The sequence below is a fragment of the Quercus robur genome, chromosome 1 (assembly GCF_932294415.1).
Source record: "Quercus robur chromosome 1, dhQueRobu3.1, whole genome shotgun sequence".
Classification (NCBI taxonomy): Eukaryota; Viridiplantae; Streptophyta; class Magnoliopsida; order Fagales; family Fagaceae; genus Quercus; species Quercus robur.
In genome coordinates this window covers 14,771,707-14,799,678 of record NC_065534.1, presented here as the reverse complement: position 1 = coordinate 14,799,678, position 27,972 = coordinate 14,771,707, and the positions used below count along the sequence as shown (strand labels likewise).

Below are 27,972 nucleotides of genomic sequence, written 5' to 3'. Positions count from 1 at the left end.
TTTGCGTGACCTGTTATCAACAATAATAATAATAATATAAATAAGTTGTCTGATTACAAATCAAATAGCTAATTTCTTTTGGTAAAAGGGGGATTCAATATAAACAAAATAAAAAAACACACACACTACACTAGGCTTTGATGGACCTACTTAATAAAACAAATAATTAAAGTGATGAGTATTTTATATTTTTGTGATTAATGACTAAAGTGGAATGTGTGAAAATTGGAAATGACAGACTGAATTCGAGGTTAGTTTAGACTCTAGAATAAGAGGGGCAGGTTAGAGGGAAATGAGTAAGAAAGGAAATGAAGGAACTCGGTATTATTCAACTTGATTCCTAATTACAAGTGCTCACTCTCCCCTTTTTATAAAAAGGTTGTATCAAAAATGGCAATAACTAAAATATAACTAAATAAATGGTAGTAACATTCACATTATTGTGCTTATTACTAAAAACTTATCAACATTGATGACTTATCACTAAGTACTAATTTACTTTTCTAGCACTAGTAATGGGAATGCAAAAAAATGCATATTTTACACCCTTAAACACTACTTTATTTATTTTACCAACCCATCCAACAAACACCCAAAATCGTAATTTTCATTTTTACACGCAATCCAATAAGATAATATAAACTAACCTATCAACTCATTCTCTCTCTTCTCTCCCATCTCTCTCTTTCATCTTTTTTGTACTTTCATGTACTTTTATAGTTACTTTTATGTTTGGCAACCATGAATAGTAGGTTTTATATATATTAAACCTTAGAGCATTAGCATCCGGGGATGCAAAAAAAAAAAAACCTATTTTGCATCCTCAAACACTACTTTATCTATTTTATCAACCCATTTTACAACTCATCTTACATCTCAGTTTTCATTTTTATATACAACCCAATAAAATAATATAAACTACCTAATAAAATAATAAAAAATATTATTCACCCTCTTTTTCCCACTCACATTTTCTCTTCACACACAACCACATATTAAAATAATATTTTTTTTACAACCTATGAATAGTATGCAGCCTTACTATTCATAGGTTGCAATTTTTTTTGAATTTACAAACCCGATTGGAGTGGGTTTTGAGCGACTTAAGTTGTAAAATGGCAATTGGGGGTGTTTACACCCTCAATGCTAGTGCTCTTACCATTCATGGTTGCTAAATATTTTTAGCAACCCACCTCGGGATGAAGCTCGATTTAAGCAGTTGGGTTGCAAAAATAGCAACTTGGGGAGTTTTACACCTCTAATGCTAATGCTCTTAGTTGTTTGTTATTGGGGTGTGCATAAAATTTGCTAGTAGTTATGGTGTTTTTTTTTTTTTTTTTGGAAGTTTGGTGATAAAGAATTGTAATATTTAACCCAAAAAGCTTTTACTAATCACGGTTATGGCTTGATCAAGTTAATATTTTTAAAATTTGGAATATTTTGTTATTGTTATTAACCAAAATTACCAAATGACTATATTGATTTTCTGCAAAACTTCGAAGGATAAAAAAGTCATTTCCTTTAAAACCTGGGCTGCAGTATCATTCTTCTAAATTTCAAAGGAGATTTTTGTAATTTACTCTTTTAAATTTGTAATACTGTTTGCCATTATGTTCTAAACGTGGAAATCTTCAGATCTTTATTATTTTTTAATCTTCTAGTACATTTTATTTTTGGTAGAAGTTGTTCAACATGATCTTTGATTAAACTGCCCTTTGACTTCTCCGCCAAAGAAAGCTCATCCATGGTGTAATGATGGGTCCATGGTCTTGGGTAGGTTTTTTTTTTTTTTTTTTTTTTGGCTAAATTCTTAGGTAGAGTTTATTTTGGCATGCAGGATGCAACTATGTCACAATTATAAATTAGTCTTTTTTTTATGAAACAATTATAAAATAGTCTAGTCATTCAATTCACAGAAGTAAATATAATTAATCAAATCAATAAATGAATAGAACAATGACTTGAAAAGAATTGGAGTCCCATGCTATAACTGGTTGATGTATGGGACTGCTTTATTTATTTTTGAGGTCGCCTAGGCTGCCCAGGTCAATATACTAATTGAATTTTTGTGTAGGTAGATTTTTTTGTTTGTTTGTGCGGGGTATTAACTTGTAATCCTCCCTACATTGGTGTGAGCTTATATAATAGTAACAATCATTATGTGACAGGTATTGTCATACAAGCAAAAAAGAAGAAGTGTTGTCATATAAAATAAATTGCCAAAAGATTTTTGCAAATATTATTTGGTTTAAAATATTGTTAAATTGGAGGGACACTTGGCATAAAATCATAATAGATTATTTTAATTCTTTGTTCAGTTTCAATTTCAGCTTTTCTCAAAAAAAAAAAAAAATCAACTATATAATAATATAGAGATAAATCTAAAAGGGTTGAGGATTTTGGTGGCTGTTTGAGATTTGAGTCACCAGTCCGAAAAAGAAACAATACTGTTGAATAAAACATGGCTACGTTGACATTTGACACTATATTAGGCAAAAAGTTTCCTATTCATGTACTTTAAACAATGTAATAACTGATAGCATTATGTGATAAAATTTCAATGCTACATGTAGAGCAAAAGCGGACGCTGACACTTGTACAAAACTTTACGTTTTTTAATACAACTAAAATTGTCTAATGGCTCTATCAATAAAAAAAAATAAAAATTGTACAATGGCATTTTGCTTATTGCGCTATATGATGTAAGAAACCACGTTATTCTTTTTTTTTTATGAACGAAACCACGTTATTCTTGTGCTCCCAGGAGCACAATATCATATGTTTTACTCAAACAAATTGACCTATAACTACTTTGGATTTTCATATTGGCAGTTGGCACGACAGTTGCCTGGCCTGTTGAAATTAGAGGCAACCCATCTCACATGAAATTGACAATCAATTTGCTGGCTTGCTGCCCTTCTTTTTTATATGAAAAATTCTCCCAACTGGGAAATATATTAGTAATCTTTATGAAGATGCTGGGTGCTGACTGTTTTGGAAATGTTGAAACGAGAAGATAATCTCTTTTACGTTTTGAGGTGTTATATAATCAATCCACGAAATATAGAAAGAATTATATTTTGACTTACAAATAATTATAGAATATTCGATAAATACAATAATTATATGCTCATTCTTCTTACATAATAATGAGTTTTACCAAATAAATTCATAGTGAAATCCACCATTCATATTAGAAGAAAAATATGCATTTATTACACTCTTGGAATATTATTCTATAATTTTCTTTGATTTAGTCACTTTTATAGTTCACTATATAATCAAATTAAGGTTAACTTAGTTTCTAAAAGAAGAAGGTTAACTTAATTAGTGATTCTTCTCACATAATAATGAGTTTTACCAAATAAATTCATAGTGGAATTCATAATTCATATTAAAAGAAAAATATGTATTTATGGCACTCCTAGAATATTATTCTATAATTTTCTTTGATTTAGTCACTTTTATAGTTCACTATATAATCAAATTAAGGTTAACTTAATTAGTTTCTAACAAAAGAAGGTTAACTTAATTAGTGATTACACATTACACCCTTTATATTTGGTCTGTTTTTATTTTTGAAGTAATAGGTTTTTTTTGTTTTTCCAAAGTCCTTTAGCTTACATATATTTCGAATGTGAGCATCTTGTCCACTTTTGTCAAATGGGCTACCATTAAGTCTTGAAACCGACATAATTTTTTTTTAATTTCTAAATCCTAAAGAGTAGAGAAATTACATTTTATAATATTATGACTAAATTTTCTTTTTTATTTTGATCCACGTTTGAGATTTTTTTATTATTATTTTGATTTGATCTATCAAATTTGATTCCCTTTTTTAAAATGGTCCTTTAGGCACATGTGGATTTGGGTCAGCGTTCAACTTCAAGGCACGCGTGTTTAGCAATAATACGTTTAATTGATTTTTTTTTTTTTTTTTTAAATTTAACCACCCCCAAACTCTAACGTTGAAAATAAAGTTTATCTTATACGTTTTTATGGTAATAACTACTAGTCTTAATTTTTCACACAAAAAAAACAAAAACAAAAAACTACTAGTCTTAATTTTTTTTATCATTGTTTCATCCTTTTGCCTATAATGTAGATCTATAATATAGAAGTGATAAATTTACCTGTTTTTTTTTTTTTCATTAATAAGTGTGTTATGGTTTAACAAAAAGATCAAAGAATAAAAGATTTCAAAGAAGTTTGTAGTTCACTTGTTTGGTTGTTTGTAAATAGAATTTGTAGGATTTGTGATTTTTAATTAGCTTTACTGATTTAGTATTTTGTCATTAAATAAGAGATTTAGAGTTCAAATCTTGTTTTCACTAAAAATCAAATGATATCTTGGCCTAATAATAAAAAGCAATTATCATAAAACAGATACCATAGTTTGAAATTCTACTGTATTTATAAAATAAAATAAAATAATTCTAGATCTAATTTTGATGTGTATCTTCTTTCAAATTTCCTAATAATACTTCAAGCTAATTAGAGAAAATTTGATCAATATATAATCAATTTTATTTAAGTGCTATTTGGACTAAGTTTTAGATAATTTTTGCCTTCCCATTTGCCTAAAAACACTTACAAAATATAAAATGGATTGTGGGGACATGTCCAATTAAAAGGTATCTTATCTTATGGGACCACTCTTTCACAATATATAAGATCATATATGAAATTTAAGAGTACAAAGTGTTTAAAGAACTACTCTAACTTTTTTACCCTCCTGCCCATTCCCGCTTCAATCGTTTTAAATTCTTCTAGTGTTCACTATAAAAAGGGAGGGGGGAAAAACACATTAATTCATGTGATCAAGAGTTGTGTAATGATAACAATAAACTCAAAAGAATAAGAGGAGAAAAAAGGGTTATGGGCCAACATTCGTAATGATTTCTCTTGAATCTAGTCAAGTAGAATTGACTAATTGTCCATTGCTTGAATTGAATGTGTCCATTACTATGGGCTATCGCTGTGATGGAGTTAATTAATACTTTTAATGACTGAAGTGACACATTTTTCCTCCCTTTGTGTGGGTAATCTTTTTGTTTCTTGATGGACTGCTTGCAATAAATACCATATTAAAAACATTGTATTTGACCCATCTCATGTGTTCATCAAAAAAGACCCATCTCATTAATTAAGAGAGTCTATCTCCTACATCCAGTTCCAGTATATATGAATCTCCCTCATAATATGGGGGTTTCGTAGAGTTATGAAACTCATATACTATGTGTAGGATGCTACATAGTATATATACCAAAATCATTATTACACCACTAAAGAGCATTTGAGATGGATTATTGTATTTCTGATTACAACGATGTGTGATTATTATTATTTTTTTTTACAAGAGAAAGAATTAATTCTTTAAATCTCTCTTTATTACTTTTTGTTTTTTTTGTTTTTTAATAAATGGTAGATGTTATTTTAGGTTATTTTAATGGATGTTGTGTTAAAATAAGAGATGAGATATAAGATGTAATGTTAAATGCTATACTAAATTTTTTTTAAAAAAAGTAACTTTTTTGTGTGTTAAAATATACTAATATTTTTAGAATATCTAATACTAATTACTCTTATAACTATACTTAGTCTAAGATTCGGTCTTCTATAAATGCCCTGCTATGAGTGCATCGTGAATTTGTAATACATAGAGTTCATAGTAAAGATGTACCTATAGTTATAAAATGATATCCTCTGTACACGTAGGTTTTTAGGTTGAATGATGTAATTTTTCTCTCTTTTTTCTCTTGCTTTTGTTTTCTCTCTCTCTCTTTATATTATATTATATTATAAAAATAAGGGCTTTTTATGGACATAAGCTGTTATTTAAATCAAACTTAGTGAATTCCCTTTCTTTCTTTTTTTTCTCTTGCTTCCACTTTGTCTCTCTCTAAATTGTTTTATTTTCTTGCTTTTACTTTTACATCTTATCAGAGCTATGTTCTAGACTTCTAGTTCTACCTCTTCTAATCCAGAAGTTCTGTCCAATTCCCTATTTATTTTACTTCTGTTTTAGTAGGCAGCCGTACATAATTTGCCAATCAAGATATTGCTTCCATCTCCTTCAGGTCTTGTTGTCCCATGTCCCAGCTTTGTGATAATAACAGTACAAGTCGGGCTTTTGAGTAGATCACAAGTATATAATTCCTGATAACGAGACATTATTTCGACTCTCTTTCTTCCATTATTTTAGAAAGACAGTCCTAATAATCATATCACAACCACTATACACTACTAGTTATCATAATTCATAATCTCTCAGCTTCACTCCCCTGATGATCTGATCTATTTTGAAAGCAAAGCATGTGTCTTCTACTTATTCTCTAGGGCATGGGGTTGTTGCTTTGGGACCAGCCTAATGAGTCGTCAGCTTCAAGACATCAAATCATCATCTTATTTGGGTGGAGAACGCGCCTGAGAGCTATGGTTTTGTCAATTTGTCAAGAAAAACTAGGAATCTTATTGTTAGGGGTAACATAAATTCGTCAAGAAAACTAGCAAATGTCCAACCAAAAAAAAAAAAAAAATCAATAATGATGCTTACACTCCTTATCTACTGTGAGGTGAGACTTTTTAGTTTTTACTAAGTTGAATCCATAAATTTTAGTAACATTTTTTAATTATTAAATGATTTGAACAAGTGTATTCATTTTGGGAACAACTTATTTAGTTTTTTGCTAAAAATGTGCTAAAAAAACTCAACCCTTCCCCAATCTGTCACAATCACCAGGGAAATAAAAATCATAAGAAAAATAAAAACACTCACATAATTTAATTTTCAGTTTTCTTTCCACTCCCTTCACTTGGGCTCCACCATGTAGAAAATGGTGCGTGATTTTTTTGGTGTTTTATTACGTGTTCAGAGACTTCTCTAAACAATTTTTTTATTTAATAAACTTTACACAAAAGCGTTTTTTTTAAGAGAAAGATTAGATAAATAGGTTGAAAAGACTAGCATGTGATATAATTTTTAACATAATTATGATAATTAGATCTGGAAGAGAATCTGATTATGACAATGCTTTAGTTTATATGTTTTGATAACTCAATTGTTACAATAAGTGAGAGAAAGAGATATAATTTATCTTATTTTTTCTTATAAAAGAGTTTATATAATGTTACAATGTTATGATGATTGTTCTTTATTATAAGGTCAATATGCCTCTTCTCAAAAAAAAAGAAAAAAAAAATAAGACAAGCAAATGGCAATAGAAACCCACAAGGGCCACAACCGGTGGCAGAGCCTTAAAATTATTTGGGAGTACTAAATATATGAAAAAAATTTAAATCCAATAAATAACCTATTATATACATACATGCAAGCATAAAGTATGCCTGTAACATGATTTTAAAATATGTTATTTTCTTATACTTCGTATATAACAAAAAAATTTACATTAAGTTAGTCTTTACATAACTTAATATGTTAATAACCTTTTTTTTTTCTAGTTATTTTGTAAATTGTGAACTACCTTTTAAATCATAATAGTTTCAATTACTTTTTTTAACGAATATTTGATATCAAGACTTTTAATAAAAAATTTAGAAGTTGCACAATTATAGTATGCTAATTGGAGGGACACGGTTTACAGCCCAAGCCCAAAATATATGGGATCTTGGCCCAATAATCCCAATACAATAAATTTGTAGAGAGTAGGTCGAAGAACTAGGCCCTAATGAATTTGACAATGGCTAGTATGAGTTTGGAAGATGATCAAACAATAATAAAGAAAGTAAAGCTGAACGACTTCACCGTCCGAGGAGGTCAAACTTATATAAATTGGTTACAATTGAATACAATAACAATTTAGATTGCTACAGTGTTATCTCTCTCTTTTTTTCATCCCCTGGATATGGAGGATCTCTCACGTTATATAGCTCCCTTAGGATCATCTTGATTCTACACTTATTGATCGTTTGAACCCTTACTTAAGTACCTGTCCCATCAGACACCTTCTTTGACTTTTTGTGAGTTGTGATAGCCAAGGCAGCATTGTATAAGTTTGGAAAATGATCAACCAAGAACAAAAAAAGTAAAGCTGAACGACTTCACCGTCCGAGGAGGTTAAACTTATATAAATTGGTTACAATTGAATACAATAACAATTTAAATTGTTACAATGTTCTCTCCTCTTTTTTTCTATCCCCTGGATATGGAGGATCTCTTACGTTATATAGTTTCCTTAGGATCATCTTGATCCTACATTTATTGATCGTTTGAGCCCTTATTTGAGTACCTGTCCCATCAGACACCTTCTTTGACTTTCTGTGAGTTGTGATAGCTAAGGCAACATTGTTCAGAGGTATTCTTCACATAAATGCGGCCAGAAAAATAGCTGCAGTGCATTTAATCAGCTTTTCCTTAGATATTTTTAGGTTTCCTTCTTTCTCGTATGTTCATGAGGCATGTCCCTATCACTGGGGCTTTCTGGAAGGTCGTTCTAATCGCTGGAATAAATACTTGAGCTGCATTCATCGTATCTGAGAAGAAGTTCCTCCTCGGATCACCCTCTATTCGTTCCCTAATTATGAGACTTTAAATGGGAACCCCTAAGAACTATTTGTTCCTCCTCAGACTTATCAATGTATTTGGACAAAACCCAAGGCCAAATATATGATCTTGGACCCTTATCCCTACACTAATATTTTTAAAATTTATTAAACATATAAAAATTTAGTCAATTTGAAATAATTTATGTAATGCACGTCTATTCACATGCATAAATATATATACAAGATATTTTTAAAAACTATAAATATTATTTTTTTTCATAAATGATAAATGCAATAAGGATCTTGCAAAATCCACAATTGTCCTTTCTTACATTTTTTTATTAAAAAAAACATAATTTCCATAGCTCTAATTTTATAAATGATAAAAAAAAAGATTTTTTTTTTTTTTTTTTGGAAAAAAGAAAACATCTCTTACAAAGATTTAGTTCTCTCTTTTTAGTCTTCTCAAAAAAAAAAAAAAATATATATATATATATATATATATTAAATATATGTTTTGGATTAATGATTTTTTTATATTAAAAAATTAGTTTAAGCCAAAGACAAAGACCTTCAACTCCATGCTATTAACATGCGAAAGACCTATTTACATCGTCATCACATTAAGCACTGTTTATAATTTGATTAAATGTGATTATGACTGAATTATGATAAGATTCAATCTTTTAACTTTCTATTCATCTTCATCATTTCTTACTATTATATTAAAAGTGAAAATTATAATTATAAAAAAAGTGAGAAGTATAACAAAATTATCTTTAATTTTCTAAATAATATATGTTGTGATTTACATATAATAAGGTGTTGAAAAACGTAAAACTAATGTTACTTCACTCATCTTCTACAAAAAAATATGTTACTCCAATAAAAACAAACTAAAACAAACTAAAATTACCGATATGAAAGTTTATGTATCCCTAACATTATTCTATAAAAATATTTAAGAAGACAACTAAAAGAGATAAGGACTAGCCATGCCACATAGGAATAAGTAATATTACACCAATCAAAACCGACTATAATAACCGTTATAAAAAATTGTGTATACCTAACATTATTCCAAACAAATATTTAAAAGGACAACTAAAAAGGAAGGTTGGCCATGCAACATAGAAATAAGTAATTGTATTCCAAATTTCCAATCAAAACTGACCGTTATGAAAAACATATGCATCCCTAACATTATCTACACAAATATTTAAGAGAATAACAACTAGAAAGGATAAGGACTAGCCATACAAACTACTGAAACTAGTGTCATTCACGCCTTGTTGAAATAGCAAGTTGTAAGTGGTGAAAAGTAAAAATAGCATAAATGATAGGCAGCATGGGCCCATGTAAAAGGAGTATTAACTGATCAAAAATTGCCACCATAGTCAGTTGTAAAATAAATTATGTTCATAACATTCTTCTACAACCACAACATTTGTCACAACTTGAATAAAGTGATTGAGAGATAGACAATCACATTCATATATACCTCTTATTTTTTCTCCACCATGGCCAATTTGGTACTAAACTTGCCATACAAAACAATGTCATTCACGCCTTGTTAAAATAGCAGGTTGTAAGTGGTGAAAAATAAAAATAGCATAAACAATAGGCAGCATAGACCCATGTAAAAGCAAGTATCCTTCACTCATAAATTGCCATCATAGCATGTTGTAAAATAAATTGTGTTCATAATATTCTTCTACAACCACAACATTTGCTGTAACTTGAATAAAATAGTTGAGGGATAGCCAATCACATTCATATAAACTTATTAGTGCCAAATTGGCATGGTGGAGAAAAAAAAAAAGTTTATATGAATGTGATTGGCTACCCCTCAACTATTTTCACTATTGTATTAGTAAAACACTAAAATAACCCACTTAACAATGGTCTGAGCAGTTACAAATACATGCGTACATTCCAATCCTTTTCAGACTTTCCTTTCCCCCAATACACATTAATAATACACACACAGTGCTGGGCTTCTCCAACCAAACAAGAACAACGCGCGCTTCAAAAACCATGATTGGCATTGATTGTTGCAGCCAAGATGTTCGGCAAAAAGCATGAGACAAACATCATTCAACCTCGGCCGGTTTCATATAATTACCTATCGTTCCTCGACCGGCTATGACCCCTACAACCTTTCCTCTGACCTTGTCTCTCACACCCACTTTCCTGTTTTTTAAAATTATATTAAAAGAAAAGAAAAGAAAAAAGCTTTACCCTTTCATAGTTTCATTGTTCTGTGCTTAAAAAGTTGAAAAAAACGTACACCACCAACGTTAAACACACTTTTTGCTTGGTCGTGATCTATAAAATTCTTCTTTTTTTTTTTTTCTCACAAAATCCCAAAGTGATTGCTTTTGTTTGGTTTTATTATCTTTGGTGGGCACGCACGCACGGACATTTCCTAGCTGTAAAGGCCCACTGTTGCCGACACGACCCCAGTTGACTCAGTGGAACTCCGATTCTTGCTCTCAGCTCTGTTTGTTTTCCTTGTTGGGTATCTTTGTTTTTTTTCTTTCTCTCTCTCTCTCTCTCTCTCTCTCTCTCTTTTATTAGAGAGAACTAATATTTGGGTCTCCAACGGAAAATGAAGAAGTGGACTTGGTAGAAGAGAGAGAGAGACAGAGACAGAGACAGAAAGGCCTTTCCTTTCTCTCGCTTGGCCATGGCTCCAGCTGGGAAGGTCTCTGGGTTTCGTCGAGAAGGCAATGACTGGTAATCATTCACACAAACCCCACTTCTCATATGCTTTGGTTTCATAATATTTTGTTTAAATTTTTCTGTTTAGTTCATTTTTAAAAAAAAAATAGTGTTACAGAATTTGAACCTGTGGCGTCCACTGATCGCACTTTATTATCAGGCCAAAGCTGGTTTAGCTGAAATTTGAACTCAGGCTCCTTTTACTAATTGAGCTTGTTAGTTCTGATTCTTGTTTATCTTCTTTTATTATTTATTGGGTCCTAGAATAAATAGGCCTTTAAAAGCTCAAAGGCCTAAGGCTTATTACAATGGAAATTAATTATATCTTAAACATTCTGTTGGTGGTAGTTATTGCAAGGTCCTTAGAAGAAAAAAAGTACTTAATCTTTTATGTTAATAATTTTGGTGGATTTTATGGGTTTGACAGGTTCTGCAATGCTGGATTGCCGAGTGATATTACGGTTGTGGTGGATGGCATTAACTTCCATCTTCACAAGGTATTTCTACCCATTTTCTGTTGTGGGTATTCATCATAAGAACTTGATTTATCTTCTTTTCTCTTTTGCGTGTACATATCTATTCAATGGTTTCTCAATTCTTTGATTTGTTTTGTATTATCTGTTAAAGTTTTAGTCTGTGATTAACTTAATATACATGTTGATGACATGTTAAAAGACACTTGTTTTTAGACCCGTAGGTTTTGGGGGAGTTAAAAATGGAGAGAATTAGATGTTCAAGTTGAGGTTTTATCCATAATCCTATTTTATGGAGAATTTATTCTCTAATAAAGATTACAGAAGTGAAAAAAAATTAAAATTATCAAACAACAATGACAAAACCCCAAAGGCTATATTCGCTTCCTCGATTTTCTTAACAGCCAAACACCACCAGAAAAGGACACCAACCGCACTCACCACCAAGCCCCTCTTCTTCTCCTTCTCTCTCTTTTTCATTGCACATTGCTTCTGCTAAATCACATAAATTTGAAACATCATGACCCCAAGAATTAAGGGACTGCTAGAAATCCAGTTCTACCATCCATTCAATACTCATGCTGCCTCTATCAATGTCGTTGCCAAGCCAAGCTTTACAACAATTAAAATTCAGCTCATCAAGGATCTCACACTGCTTACATAAATACCAAAATCCCAAGTTGTTATTCCAAGTTTTTGAGTTTGCACCAACAGTAGTCCCAAACCAAGAGTAAGAGAGGGGAATGGGGAGGCAAGAGGGAGAGCTACTCCACAAGTTAATTTCATATGGTTGATCATGAGGACAAACTTCATGAATATGTTTAAAATCATTGAAATTTTTTACATAAAAGAAGCTTCTTGGTGTACCTGAATGAATGGCGATTTTGCTTGTTCTCCACATGTTTTATATATAACTGGTCTGCCATATTATGTACATCGCTATCAAAATTTCCAATAGATTTAGCATAAAAAACTGTGTAGGGCATTTGTTTAATGAAAACCAAGTAGCCATTTTTAGATGTGTTCCCCTTATTACCATGCACTGTTGATTCTTTGAAATCTGCATCTTGCTGATAGCTTTTATTGATTAGCATGTTATATTTCTTAGGTCCCTTCCCCTTGTGGCCAAAACTCACTTATCAAAAAAAAAAAAAAGCATTCTATACTTCTTAGGCATATTGTTTGCAGTTAGTTTGGTCTTCATATGTTATTGTATTTGAAATACAATTGAATGTCATAATTCATAGAAAACTGCTGCAGTTGGAGCTGTAAGTTTTATTCTTTATGTATTGTACTGCATTAATATTAAATAAGATTATAATTTATTACAATGGATGACTTTCCAGTTTCCTCTCATATCAAAATGTGGGAAGATAGCAAGAGTATATGAAGAATCCCAAAGTAAATTTGAGAAGATTTTCACTGCAGTGCTGGAAGAGTTCCCCGGTGGCCCTGACTCTTTCTTGATTGCAGTTAAATTCTGCTACGGTGTCCGGGTCGAACTGACACCAAGAAACATAGTAGTGGTGTACTGTGTGGCAGACTACCTTGAAATGACAGATGAGTATGGAGAAGGAAATTTAATCTCTAAGTCAGAGAGTTTCTTCCATAAGAATATACTTCGCAACTGGAAAGATTGTATTTTGGCTCTTCAAAGTTCTGAGCCTGTCATGTCAAGGGCTGAAAAGCTCCAGATATTGAGCAAATGTTTTAATGCTCTCTCTATGATGGTTTGTACAGATCCTAGTTTGTTTGGTTGGCCCATGATGATGTATGGAAGTTTACAGAGCCCTGGTGGAAGCATCTTATGGAACGGAATTAACACAGGGGCCAGAATTCGAAGCTCTGAATCTGATTGGTGGTTTGAAGACATCTCATATCTTAGTGTGAGTTTGTTTGAGAAACTTATGAAGACAATGGAAGCAAAAGGTATAAGACCTGAAAACCTAGCTGGTGCAACAATGTACTATGCCAGAAAGTACCTACCGGGTCTAGGCCGATGGCAGGGTGGACAAAGTGGCAAAACCAGAACAGTTGCAAGTTTTAGCTTGACACCTGCTACTGTGGATCAAAGAGTTCTATTGGAAAGCATTGCGAAGCTCCTGCCAGAAAAAAAGGGGAAATCCTTTTGCCGTTTCTTACTGGGACTACTTCGTGTTGCATTGATATTGGGCGTCTCTCATGCGTGCAAGGACTCTTTGGAGAGGAGGATAGGAATGCAACTAGAACTGGCAACCCTAGATGGTCTTCTGATTCCTACTTATTCAGATTCTGATACATTATATAATACTGACTGTGTTGAAAGAATCATTCATTATTTTATGTCTTCAGAGTCGGGGATAACATCATTTTCTCCATCATCATTTGACCTGGAAACATCGCCATCATCTGGACCATTAAGAAACGTTGCAAAGTTGATAGATGGCTATATAGCAGAGGTAGCTTCTGATGTGAATTTGAAACCGGGGAAGATTCGCGTGCTTGCGATGGCCCTCCCAGAATCTTCAAGACCTTTGCATGATGGGCTATACAGAGCAGTGGATATATATTTCAAGGTCTGAGTTTGCTTAACCTACTATAAAAGTGAAAGCATCTTTTGGCTTTTGAGGTTTATAATTGATAATAGCATTGTACTTACAGGGGAAAAAATGGCATTTTGCAGGCACACCCTTGGCTTTCAGAGGAGGATAAGGAAGAACTCTGCAACGTCATTGACTACCAGAAGCTATCAATTGATGCTTGTGCCCATGCATCCCAAAATGATAGGTTGCCACTTAGAGTTGTTCTCCAAGTTCTGTTCTTCGAGCAGATGCAGTTAAGGACAGCACTAGCTGGCTGTCTCCATGTATTGGACGCTGAAAGTGCCCCTGCAGGTCCTTTGACTGTCCCAGGTGACATGGCAGGTCAGATTGTACAGAGGGACGGGTGGGTGACAGTAGTACGTGAAAACCAGGTTCTAAAGGTGGATATGGAAAGGATGAGGTCTAGAGTTGGGGAACTTGAGGAAGAATTTAGTAAAATAAAGCAAGAAATGAAAAAGGTTACGAAATCACATAGCACCCTTAGTTCTCCTCGTTTGGTTGCAAAGAAACTTGGATTCAAGCTTATTCCACGATCCTCAGATGCTCAACCAGATACTGGTGAAAGCACTGGACCTACTCCAAGAGCATCAGTTGAGCAGGCATGTCCTCCCTGTCATTCCAGACACAGGAAAAGTTTCTCGTTGTTTTGAGGGTTAGTACAAGAAAACTGAGGATGGCATTTTCGTACATACTCTTTGGTTCAGAATGTGCAAAGGAAAGGAAAGGAAAATGTTACAATTTGCCTCCTATTTTTGGCTTTTTTTTCAACAATCGAGCATTTTCCTCTTCTTTCCTTTGTTTGAATCTGGCATTATCGGAAGGCAGTCAAAAAAGAGCCATAGTTTTGCTCCTCAGAATTGTTTTTGGAGTGTCTGTAAGGAGAATGGCTGCCTATATGTTTTTCTTTGGGGCTTGTAGGGTAGGGGTTGGTAGGCATCAAAGAATTAACCAGAAAATCAGAAAGAAATGATTTGTCATTGAAGATGGAGCGCTGATCCCATCTGAAATTTGGACTCACGGCTTTGTTTTCCACAATATCTGTTGTGGAGTCTATACAAGTGAATACATCAAGTTACAGTTATATATTGTTAATACTTCTCATTTCTGTAGTTATTTCTTCTTTGGTGCTTATACATGTACAGCACAGTGAATCAAGTTATAAGTTTGTCAAACATTGGAAAGATGAGAAAAGGTTTATGTTTCCCGTGTCTGAAATTCCTAATGAACTGAGTTCTGGTTATTTTGTTTAGCCTTTGGTGAATCTCCATATTAAGGTTTGAAGTGCACAAAGATGAAATGAATATTGGGATAATGTGAAGGCTTTTCATAGGAAATGCCGCAATGGGAATGATGGTCTTGTTGAAAGGCACGGTTTTGTAAGCTTTTCGCTTCTGATCCATAGCCTTCATCTAGGATACATCAAATTTCAAAAGTAGATTGCAGCTCTTGTTCTTGTAACCTACTCATGAAATTAGACAGCATCTGCATTTTTCACGATTCAATATATGTGGAGAATATTTCAAGTTACAAAGAAGAACACCTCAACTCTGTTGTCTGCACGTTGCAACCAAGTGTGTGTGATTTTGTTTTTCTTTTTGTTTTTATGCAAATGATTTATATGTTTGTCAATATGCTTTGGCGTGATTTGTTATTTGAGACCCAAAGTTAGGAGGTGTTATTTTGTATCACGGGGATATGTATCACTCCACTCACAAAGGGGTGGATGTGATACAAAATAAAAATTTCAAAGAGATTTGGGACTTCATTATTAGGGTTTTGCTTCTTGCCAATCTCATGTAGTATTGTTCCATCTAAAGGATTTGTTTGTGTGCTTAAAAAAAAAAATTACTTCGGAAATCTAATTAGTGCTTTAGTTGGAATGATATTGTACAGATTGTGAGATGGTGAATTTCATGATTTAAAAGAATGTCAAGTTATATTCTGAGATGATTAAGTTTAAATACATTTGAGTAAATACCATAGATGTCAGTCTTATTACTCATGTATTTATTTAGTTTGTAATCTTAATATATTTTTTACTCTTAAATGGCAAAAAAAAATTCAGTTTATGCTTTGATCCCCTATCATGAAATCAAGGTTCCTTTTCTATTGCTATCCACAAAACTAGTATTACTATTCATTTATTCACAATGGTTTAGTATGCTAAGTGTTTATCAAAAAAATGGTATAGCTGAGTAATTGTTGTGAATTGTGATAATTTCACATACAACTTCCAAATTTTTATACCGTTTAAATCAACATGAATGACATAGCTTTTGACTGAAATATATGATTATATGTGATAGGTAATAGCTAAGAAGTACTAATTTAAACAAAGCATTTGTAATTAATTAGGTTCATGATTTGCTCGTGCCAAAAGAAAGGATTGCATATATCACGACGCCAAACCGGCCAAGCAAAGAGTGTGTTACTGTGTTTAACGTTGGGGATGTAAACTGTAAAGCATAGTTTCAAAATCAATAAGCACATAGCATTGAGGCTTTAAAAATTAGAATAATTAAAAAAAAAAAAATTCTTAGTTTACAACTAACATTATAAACTTATATTATAGTCACACAAAATTTGTACAACGTTTTACACATTTAGTAGTATTTGGTATTATTATTTAAACAACAGTTTTTAATGTTTAAATATCACACTTATTTTCAAAATACTTTTTAACTTATACGTATTTTCACAATTCTTAAATAACAATATTAGAAATCTTTTAACAAGCGTTCTTTGTGCGTATATACCATATAAGTTTATATTGCAAGTACACTCGATAGAAATTAGAAACCTGTAAAAGTCAAAAAATGAAAAGAAAAGAAAAGTAGATGTGTCAGATACAGTGTCAGAGGAAAGGATTGTGACGTTGTAAGAGTTTTAGCCGGCTGAGGAATGAGTTTGTCTCAGGCTTTTTGTCAATAATTTTGGCTACAGTCATGGTTAGAACAAGGATGGGTTTGGTTGGAGTTTCCACTTTCCACATTGTCATTTGTTTCGACCTGAACAATTGATTTCTTCCTTGAATATTATGTTTTTATGTCGATTTAGTCCATGAGAACATTTTGACATTGTAAGTTAAGTTCCTTATAAGTAACATCATTCATTACATTTTTTTACTTCATTTTTCTCTATTGTATCATGTGATTCACTTATATGGTAGCCTACTTTAATAATTTAATCATCGTCAAATTTAAGCCTGGCCTTGGAGTTGTAAGCCACCTTCTTTTAATATATATATAATATAATATAATATAATATAATATTAGTTTAAAGGGTTTAATAAATTCTAATCCTATCATTTAAGAAATATCAAGGACATAGTAAAATCACGTGTATATACAATTAGATTAATTCTTTTAAGAAAAATGTTATGTTCACAATATCATAACAAATCTTAAGTGATAAATTGTTATTAGTTGTTATGAGTGGGCAAAAAAGTAATTTAAGTTGTAGCTTCAAATTAAAACCAATAACAACTTATCACCTATGATTTGTTGTGAAAATATTGTATACATAGCACTCCTCTTATTTATAAAATTAAAGGCAAATATAGTAACATAAAAGGATTAATGATGGTCTACTAAGAGCATTGCAATTTATTTATTATAGAATTCCAACTTACGTATGCTTTTAATGATTACTTTTTGTAATAAGAATAAGGCTGTGTTTGGTTCGTGTAAAAGCATTTCCGAAAAATATTCCATTTTTCGGAAATGCTATTTTCCGGAAAGGAAAATGTTTTCATGTGTTTGGTTGCATTTCAAAAAATGTTTCGAAAAATATTTTCTGGTGTTTGGTTGTGTTCTTGAAAATACCATAAAAAACACATTTTCTACTTGTTGCTCACATTTTCTCACATTTTCTTGGTTGCCAAACGAATATATTATATCATTCATTCCTCAATACAGAAACACAAACAAAACCCAGAAAAAAAATCATCAAATCCGGTCACATTTTCTCGGTTGCCAAACAAATATGTAATATCATTCATTCCTCAATACAGAAACACAGACAAAACCCAGGAAAAAAAAATCATAAAATCCGGTCAAATTGAGAGAAGAAGGAAGAGAGAGAGGCGATTGGGTTCGACGAGGGGCGAGATCGCGTGGCGGAGGCGAAGGCGAGATTGGCGCGGTGCTTCGCGAGATCACGATCGGCGCGAAGGCGAGATCGCGATCGATGGCGCAATCTTTCTCCCTTTGCGCGTTCACAAGATCGTTCTTTCTCTCTCTCTTTCTCCCTTTGCGCGTTTGTGAGCTCCTTTCTTTGCGCGTCTCAGTTCCGGAAACCATTTGAAGTGAAAATAGGAACGGAAATGAATTTCCGTGGTCAAAGCTTCTTTTTTACGGTCAAATGAAAATGATTTCCGGAAAATTCTATTTTAAAAACCAACCAAACAGCCTATTTTACGGAAAATGATTTCCTCAAACCATTTTCACCCAAAACAAACACAGCCTAAGATACCAATTAGTTTTTGATTTTGGCGAAAATTGAACCTTTAGTCTTTTGTTCAACCATAAAAGACTTATCATTTGAGCCAATTAAAATTCACGCCTTTGTAACTTAATTTGTTGGTACTAGGGCTGTCCACGACCCGCCCGGAACCCGATCATCTTCACCCGAAACCGCCCGATCAAAGCTTGGTTTCAGTCGGACGCGGGTCGCCGGCACATGGACCCAAGAGCATCGGTTCGAGTTGCGGGTTAGCTGTCTGAGAAACTGACGAACTTGACCCGCCCGATGAGCTGTTCTTCCCTCGTTGGAAATCATGAGTTTCAGCCAAAAACTGGTAAGTCTACAGACTCTGAACTCTTAAGTCCGACGATATAGGCATATTTTGGCCAGATCTTAAGAAATTCGGCCATAATTTGGCCAAAATCCAGCCAGATTTCGCTCCACTCCGACGAACCCAAAACAGACCGATATGGACCCAAAACCGATACGACCCGAACCGACAGAATCGAAACTCTGGCTGGGTTGGTTATGGGTTAAAATTTTCCCCACCCAATGCAGTCGGGTCGAGTCCGGGTTGGGCACAAACCCGACCCGTGGACAGCCCTAGTTGGTACCTTTTTTGTTTCCAACGGGAAGATTCAATTACCATGTTCAAAACCTCCTTGTATTTATAGAATTATAATAATAATAATGTAATAAGAAGATTAATGGGTAAGATTTGTAAAAGTATCTATTTCTATGGAAAAATATCAATACCTGACATCTAGCGTCGCTTTGGCCGAGTGGTTAAGGCGTGTGCCTGCTAAGTACATGGGGTTTCCCCGCGAGAGTTCGAATCTCTCAGGCGACGGAATAATTTTATTTTTTCCAAAAATTCAAATTTTCTTTTGCCAAATTTTCATTGGATAATCCGGTTCAGCTCCCTGGACGTGACCACATTTAATCCCAACCTTCCCATTTGTCTCTCTCTACCCTCTCTCTCTCCTTCACTGCACAAAACCTTAAAAACCCTCTTCATCAATCTTCCCCCTTTGTTTGTTTTTTGTATTGAACTATTCGACTGCTCGTATCGTAACTGTAACCACGTGCTTTTTTCAACGTTCTCCGCCGCCACCATTTTCATTTCCCAATTCCTTTAACGACATGTCGTTTTGTTCCCCGAGCTTCCAGCTCTCTTATTTACGCAACCCCTTCAACGACACCACCACCACCAATCCGACGCCGCAATGTACTCACAAACACAATTTCACCGTCCACTTCAGGCTTTCACGATTCGACGACACGACCACCAAGTACTCTCCACCAAAGTTAATAGCTTCTTCTTCTCATTCATCACAACGCCACTACTCGCCTCTCAGGAGCCACCACCACCACTCCTTCAAACTCAACTGTGCCATCGAGTCGTCGTCGTCGGAGGAGGCCAACGCGATCACGGTGCCGGAAGATGAAGTTAGGGTTTTGGAGGGAAATCATGAGCAAAAAACCGATTTTGGCGGCAACGGCGGAGATGACGATGATCGTAGTGGTAATGGAAATGGTGGTGGCGGCGGCGGCGGCGAAGGTGGCGATGGAGAAGAGAATGGTGAGGAAAAAGAGTTCGGGCCGATATTGAAGTTGGAGGAAGTGATGAGGAAAACGAAGGATCGCGGTGTTGAGCTTCCTAAAGATATGTTGGAGGCTGCTAAGATCACTGGGATTCGCCAAGTGTTTCTTGAGCGATACTTGGATTTGCAGGTAATGTGCTGTGCATGTTAATAAATTCAATTGAGTTTTCCATATAGTTTTTTTAAAGAGCTGAATAGAATAGTTAATATTTGATTGCAGGGGTCAGGTTGGCCGCTGGGATTTTTGATGAAGTACTGTTCCATGCTTCGAAATCGAATGCTGGCTGATCCTTCTTTTCTCTTTAAAGTTGGAACCGAGGTTTGTTTTCAGTGTTTTTTTTTTTGTTTTTTTATTTTATTTTTTAAATGGAAAAAATAATTTTGATGTTTGCATGTTTGATTGATAGTATTTAATTAATAAAAAAGTGTCAAATTAGAGAATTTATAGGGGAAAAAACTTACCTAATTTATTAGAATTTGGTTAGAGAAGATCAAACATAGTTTTTATTTTTATTTGTTTAGTATTGCGAGGGTTGCTCTATCTAAGAAGATGATGAGTTCTAATTAGTTAAAAATAATAATAATTTAGGACTATTTGTAACTCTAAAAGCCAAATTATGATGTGAAAAAATATTTTCTTTTGGCAACCTATATATATAGAGAGAGAGAGAGAGAGAGGTTCACCACTCAATAATATTTTAATGGATGTGTATTTTGATAACTTATAATACCCTTCATGTTTGCAAATTTTGATACAATTAGAGATCAATAGCTATCTCATCTATATAATTTTAAAATTTCAAGCTTTTTGTACTTAAAATTTACTAATAAAAATGAGTTTATGAATCGAATAGTAAACAACATCTAACAGATACAAAATTTGGTGCATGTGTAATCCAATGTTGGGATTTTCAAAATAGTAATTCAATAAAATTTTATTAGATGGTGTAAAATTAAGAAAAAGTTAGATGTGGTGTAACTTGATCCTAACTCTCCTCTCTCTCTCTCTCTCTATATATATATATATATATATATTGAAACTAAATAATCATTGCAGCTTTTGGTTATTAAGTGTGTAGTTCAGATTGAATGAGTCCATATTACAGGTTTCTCAGAGCTGGTGCCATGCATCTAATGTTAATGTAATAATGAAATTCTTGCTTTTGATTTGGTGTTATGCAGATAGTCATAGATTCTTGTTGTGCAACATTTGCGGAAGTTCAGAAAAGAGGCAAGGATTTTTGGGCTGAGTTTGAGTTGTACGCTGCTGATCTTTTAGTTGGTGTAGTGGTAGACATTGCTTTGGTTGGTTTACTAGCACCTTATGCTCGATTTGGTCAGCCATCCATGCCAAATGGTTTATTTGGAAGCTTTAACCGGGCTTGTGCAGCTCTTCCTAGCAGGTTTGTTGCAAACTGACACTATGATCCATCTGAAACTATAATTCTGTAGTCAGTGTTTTTTTTCCTATGCTGTATGCACCTTGCTGCTTAGTGCTGGATATGTATTTTATACTAGATCAGTGACTGTTTAGATATAAAGTGTTTTAGTTTGCTTTAGTTTGGATTTCGAATGAAAGGCCTAGGGAGACAGATTTGAATCTGGTTGACAGGTGGACAGTTTATATTTTTTGGTAAATAGGTGGATGATTTATTTACAGAAAAGAAGTGGTAATGGTGCTGAAAAAGAAATTTGGCTATTTAGAAGTTACTGTATAGAGTTTATGGAAGAATGATTAATGGATTCAGGAAGAATGTAAGCATAAGTGCTACAATATAGTCTAATGTATTGGTAGTGTTAGGCTTGGAGTAGTGTCTTGTGCATTAAACTAGTGAACTGGGCCTGCTAGTAAAACAGTACTGTCCTAGGGTCTTGGATCATGATCATAACCAAAATGGTTCAGAAAATGTTAATAGTATTGATTAAAATCCTTAGAAACTAGCAATATTGAAGGGAGATAAAATCTTGTTGACTAACTGTGGACCCATAGATAGTAGATACCTTGCAGGGGCCTCATAGATATCCTCCTCAATGTCTCTTTTGGTAAACTTTTTAAGGACTTCACATCCTTTTTGCACAAAACTTTAGATGATTGGGGAGTGCTTCATTCATAGAAAAATATTTCTCTAATGCAGTGTTTTTGAGGCGGAAAGGCCAGGATGTAGATTCTCAGCAAAGCAGCGGATTGCCACATACTTCTATAAGGTACCATATGTAATTGAACTTTATAAGTAACCGATAACTGTTTGCTTGCCTTCTGGACAATGAATATTGTGGATAATGCTCCTGCAATGGGAAGGGTGGGATGGAGTTCTTGGCTCCATCCTTGGTTTTCATTGTGATATCTTGTTTAATGTTCCCTTTAAAACAGGATTTTAATACCAGTTTCTTGCTCAATCCTGACTTTTCTATATGCCCAAAGATGGGTTCAAGTGTTAGTATATATTTATCTCCTATGTTTAATTCATTGGTTGATATATTCTGGATCCAGGGTGTCTTATACGGATCAGTTGGCTTTGGATGTGGTCTAATTGGCCAAGGCATTGCAAATATGATCATGAATGCCAAACGGTATGCTTCTATCAGGATAATTATCCTACTTATATATCAAAATATATATATATATATATATATATATATATATATATATCCTACATGATTCTGTTTCTTTGTTTGTTTGTTTTTGTTTTTCTTTCCCTTTTTATAAATTTTTTTTGTTGATAAGTAAGTTTTGGCCCCAAGGGGAGGATGAATAGGAGACTCAAACTAGTGACCTATGCTTCATGAGGCATGGTCCCTAGCCAATTGTGCTTCCCCTTGAATTTTCTTTGTTTCTCTGGCATTACATTGTTGCTTGGTTTGTACTTTATGTAAATATGTCAATTGGGTTCTATGAATAAATTTATCAATAAAAATGTGACAAGAAAAAGTCTACTTTGTGCCAAGTGTTTTCAGGATTGAATTACTGAAATACTGATGAATAATAGACAAATTGATTTGGCTAGAGGGCATTGACCCCTAATTCCATTAATCAATAAACTATGATAATATTTTAGATTGACCAACAAACATTAGCCAACAGCCTTGTGGCTTGATGTTACTGCCTGAATGGGGGAGAACCTGGGTCTAACTCCCTCATTTCCCACATTTTTGTAAGCAAAAACAATAAATGATAAAAGATTAAAAAATGTTAATTTCAAATATATAGTATCCATTTTTCCCCCTGTATTTATTAGTCGTTAAGTGTTATACTAAAGAAAGACTACATACATATAGACACCAGTTAGGGAAATGATATTCATGTGTAGACTGTTGTTGTCATTACCTTCTTTTGCCCCCATCTTTTGAAGGAAACACTAACATACCACCTGTAATTGAATGTATGATCAGGAGTTTAAACAAATCAGACGAGGACATACCTGTGCCGCCCCTTGTACAAAGTGCTGCTCTTTGGGGTAAGCATTACCCTGTTATTCATATTCCAATATCTTGACTTATAGTTTTGTACTAGCATGACCAAGCCCTTCACAACTATTTTCAATAGTCTCTGTGCTCTTCTGAATGGCTTTCTGTTTTAGTTGCTCCTGAGTACAAAATTACAGGGTACTAGCATAATAATTTTTTTACCTATTTTTGTATTAGCATGAACAAGTCCCTTACAATTACTTTCAATAGTCTCTGTACTCTTCTGAACGGCTTTTTGTTTTAGTTGCTTCCGAGTATTAAATCACAGTGCTAAGGTGTTCACCGAAAGAAGGTTCTCTTTTTTTGGCTTTAGCCTTTCATATATATTAGCTTTTTATGTCAAAAAAGAAGTTCTCTTTTCTTTTTTAGCTATGATCTTCCTAATGTATACAAGATACAAGGTTTCAAAGTGCAAAGAAAATTATTAACAATTTCAATTGAATCATCATCACTTATAAAAAAAATAAAAAATTTATAATAAAAGTGGATAAATATGGATTAACACTGGCCATTGGGACTTATGTACATATGCTTGTCAATTAATCTTTGTTGGCTTACATCTGTTGTTTTTCAAATTTAATTAATTTGAATTTACTTTGAACATCTTTGGCTAGTAATAAATTACCACTACATGAATCATTGTAATACACATAACTGAACCAAAACATGGTAGAAGACTTACCTGACTTCGTGGATATATGAACTTTTTATATAGTTTTTTTCCTTAGAACATAGTAGCATTTGATAAGGTAGGTTTTAAGTGAAAATCTTCATAATTATAGCTACTTCCCACAAAACTTCATGTTACTTAAAAACTATATGTTACTAACCAAACTACACTTTTGGTCCTCCAAGATTGTGGGCAGTTTCAATTCGAGATCTATACATTTAATGTTGTTAATTTTGTACCTGAACTATTATTTGTGTCAATTTCATCACTCAACTTTCAAAATTAAGTCAAACTTAAAAGGTGACTTGATTCTGAAAGTTGTGGGATGAAATTGATACAAATAATAGTTGAGAGACCTTGATATTGAAAGTTGAATAGCGAAATTGAAACAATTAAATGTACAGGGGATGAAATTGAAACTGCTACAAATGCATAGGGGACCAAAATTGTAGTTTGGCCTATATTCCCTTTGACGAAGGGACTGATAAGAGGGATAAATAGAGGGCACTCTTCGTATCACTGAAATTAGTTTATTTGAATGGTGTAACATGTTTTGGATTGAGCAACGTGGATAACGGTTTGTTAGAATGGTGATGAACTAAGGAAGCCCTTTTCTGGAAATATATGCATTTTTAGCTTTTTCTTGATTTTCTAGGTTGGGGGCTTGTTATTCTGGTTTTTTTGTTTTGTTTTTCTTTTAAAAGATGTCTTGCCATATCTTTTCTCCCATGGCCCCTCCTTATAATTTTTTTTTAAAGGAAAATAAAAAAGAAAAGAATAAACTATTTAGCAATTTTAATTAAGTTCTGTTTTGATTTGGACAAACTGTACGTGTTGCTATAGCCTATAGTTGTCAGTACTTTAAGAAAATGATGCATGTGGACAACTTTGGTTTTTTGTTATTGCTAGCTAAGGTGAACATTAGAGTTATTCATATTGCTTTGATTTTTTTAATACAATATTTCCAATCTTGATATCTGCAGTTCTGGCATTTATGTTTGGTATTTATAGAATATTCATTATAGGGATATTATTCCTTTCTTATGTAACATGGAAATGAGCATGCCTCTGATTCTGACCTCTGCAACTTATAAAAATGAGATGTGATGTGTTATATAATATACACTCTTTAAGTGTGAACCCATTCTAGTCTGAGTATAAAAGCTTTATTAGTTGTGAGAGATTAAATTGTTTTCTCTTATTTTTTTTCGTTTCCTTTAGGGCCTATTCCGTTGAGGAGAAGAATTTCGAATCTCGAAAATTACAAATTCTTAGGAGTTTAAACTCACAAATTTAATTACTAAAATTTGACATTTATTTGTTTGGATATACTTTGAATTTGAATTTATATCATATTATAAAAATAGTATATTTAATAATATAAATTTTAATTGTTTAAACTAGTCATACATATTATTTTAGTAACTAAAGAAATAATAATTGTCCATTTTGGAGAAAAGTTTTAAATGATAAAAATACACTTAGATATTAATAAAAATCTTACTCGGATGAAAATTTAAATCGTTTTGTTCTAAAATGAACTTTATTTGTTTAGTTTTAAGAAAGAAGAAGTGAAAAGTCAGATTGAAGTATAAAATTAGTATTTCTCACAAATACAAGATGCATGAGAATTGATATTTCTTACCTGAAAAGGTGGAATTTAGAATTCTTGAGTTTCATGGGAATTGAGATGTTTATGGCTATTGTAATTCTCGAGAACTTGTCAAATGAACAACTAAAATTTTACTAATTATCAAAAATTAACATTTCCTGTCCTAAATTCCTATGTAACAAACCCATGGGACGGGAAGGTAACTTTCTTCCATCTGCTGCTGCTGGATTTACTTATCGTATGCTTTCTCTTTCAGGTGTTTTTCTTGCTGTGTCTTCCAATACCAGATACCAAATCATAAATGGCCTGGAGCAACTGGTTGAAGCATCTCCATTGGCAAAGCGGTTACCACCTGTTGCAATGGCTTTCACAGTCGGCGTGAGATTTGCTAACAATGTTTATGCTGGTATGCAGTTTGTAGACTGGGCTAAGTTGAGTGGGGTACAATAGCAACATAAACTAATCTCTATTGTAGAAGCTGCTTTTCAACTCTCAACTTAAAAGGATAGGTTCTTCAAGGTTTGGCGTTAGATCTGGCTAGAAGCCTCCTCATTTAGTTTGGCTTCCTATATTACAACTTACAGGGATGCGAGATTGTGCTTGTATCATCAAGCAATAAATCAAAATCAAGCTTCTTTTTTCGGCCATCTTTTTGGTTTATTAAAATTTTGTTATAAGTATTTTTCACCTCTTTCTGTTTTACTCTCACCTATCAATATAATTGTATCCAATAAATCTTAGCTAAAACTTTGTGAATTGGCTCACCAACGTAAGAAATTAATTTGAATTATAATAAACAGATGTTGGTACTGAAGTCTGCCATGCTTTACTGCAGGGGCCAGTACTAACAAGAATTACAATAATTTAAATTTTTTTTTTTTTGATGTGACAAGGGTTTAACGTAAATGTAAAGTGATATAGGTAGTAGGTTTGGATAAATCTAATAAAAAATTATAAACTTTTTTTTTGGTAAATAAATATAAAAAATTATAAACTTATCTGTTGTGGGTTTTTTTTCGAAAATAACTATAGAAGCCAAACTAATTTATTAGTTAGTCAAGGTTTTGAAACTATTTTGGTATCTAACAAATCGAGTGCAGAAAACTCGATTTTGCTCTGAGAAATTGTACTTGGAACTCAAGTGTCGAAATTGCACTTGGAACTCGAATGTGAGACACTCGAGTTCCAAGTGCAATTTCCTAGAGCAAAATCGAGTTCTCTGCACTCGATTTGGAACTCGAGTGTCTCCAAGTGCAATTTCTCAGAGCAAAATTGAGTTCTTTGCACTCGATTTGTTATATATCAAAATAGTTTTAAAACCTTAGCTAACTAATAAAATAATTTGAGGGATTTGATTATTTTGGAAAAAAAATCTTTGTTGTGTATCTACTAGCTAGACTTATCACTCAAGACTTATCACTCAAGCACATGTGAAAGAATATGCACTCATTTTGTTCAGTTCAAAATTTAAAAGGAAAAAAAAAAAACATAAAAAGTGAAATGTTATTGATCGATTGTTAACATAAACAAAAATGGTAAGTTTTAATTAGCTCAATTGGTAAAATCTTTAATGGTTGAATAAAAGATCTAGACTTCAATTCCTGTCTATGCCAAAAATTCGATTAATATTTTGGTCTGATGATAAAAAGACAAAACAAAACAAAAAAGTCAAATAAACGTATGTAAAAAATATGCAAAATACCTAGCAAACAAAATATACAAAATAATTAAATTGAAAATTGTTTAGAAGGCATAGAATATAGACTTTCAAAGCTTACATGGTAACAAAGGAGAGGCAACCAAAAAGTCACAAAAAAAATCACTTCATATTTTCTTTTTATACCATATGTGCGTACCTAAGGCATGCTTGGCA

At 33.0% G+C, this 27,972-nt stretch overlaps 2 protein-coding genes and 1 non-coding gene across 3 annotated transcripts; all 3 read left to right on the top strand.

Annotated features, from left to right (window-relative positions):
• Nucleotides 1-10,476: 10,476 nt before the first annotated feature.
• Nucleotides 10,477-15,533, top strand: LOC126722511 (BTB/POZ domain-containing protein At3g44820). Its single transcript, XM_050425671.1, has 4 exons — nt 10,477-11,244; nt 11,657-11,726; nt 13,049-14,257; nt 14,365-15,533. Exons 1-4 carry the CDS (start codon nt 11,195-11,197, stop codon nt 14,932-14,934), a joined length of 1,899 nt encoding a protein of 632 aa, XP_050281628.1. The 5' UTR covers nt 10,477-11,194; the 3' UTR covers nt 14,935-15,533.
• Nucleotides 15,534-19,516: 3,983 nt separating this feature from the next.
• TRNAS-GCU (transfer RNA serine (anticodon GCU)) lies at nt 19,517-19,598 on the top strand. The gene has a single exon. It is a non-coding gene; the product is annotated as a tRNA-Ser (tRNA).
• Nucleotides 19,599-19,703: 105 nt separating this feature from the next.
• On the top strand, nt 19,704-26,786 carry LOC126722503 (protein RETICULATA-RELATED 1, chloroplastic-like). Its single transcript, XM_050425664.1, has 7 exons — nt 19,704-20,482; nt 20,573-20,671; nt 21,535-21,755; nt 22,488-22,557; nt 22,844-22,923; nt 23,743-23,807; nt 26,356-26,786. Exons 1-7 carry the CDS (start codon nt 19,892-19,894, stop codon nt 26,547-26,549), a joined length of 1,320 nt encoding a protein of 439 aa, XP_050281621.1. The 5' UTR covers nt 19,704-19,891; the 3' UTR covers nt 26,550-26,786.
• Nucleotides 26,787-27,972: the final 1,186 nt, after the last annotated feature.

Bases quoted from the DNA above. Each gene is read 5' to 3' on its own strand.
- LOC126722511 (XM_050425671.1), top strand. From the start codon at position 11,195: ATGGCTCCAGCTGGGAAGGTCTCTGGGTTTCGTCGAGAAGGCAATGAC. The intron at 11,245-11,656 runs GTAATCATTCAC...TGGGTTTGACAG, and splicing joins CGTCGAGAAGGCAATGACTG to GTTCTGCAATGCTGGATTGC. The intron at 11,727-13,048 runs GTATTTCTACCC...ATGACTTTCCAG, and splicing joins TTAACTTCCATCTTCACAAG to TTTCCTCTCATATCAAAATG.
- LOC126722503 (XM_050425664.1), top strand. From the start codon at position 19,892: ATGTCGTTTTGTTCCCCGAGCTTCCAGCTCTCTTATTTACGCAACCCC. The intron at 20,483-20,572 runs GTAATGTGCTGT...ATTTGATTGCAG, and splicing joins AGCGATACTTGGATTTGCAG to GGGTCAGGTTGGCCGCTGGG. The intron at 23,808-26,355 runs GTAAGCATTACC...TTTCTCTTTCAG, and splicing joins ACAAAGTGCTGCTCTTTGGG to GTGTTTTTCTTGCTGTGTCT.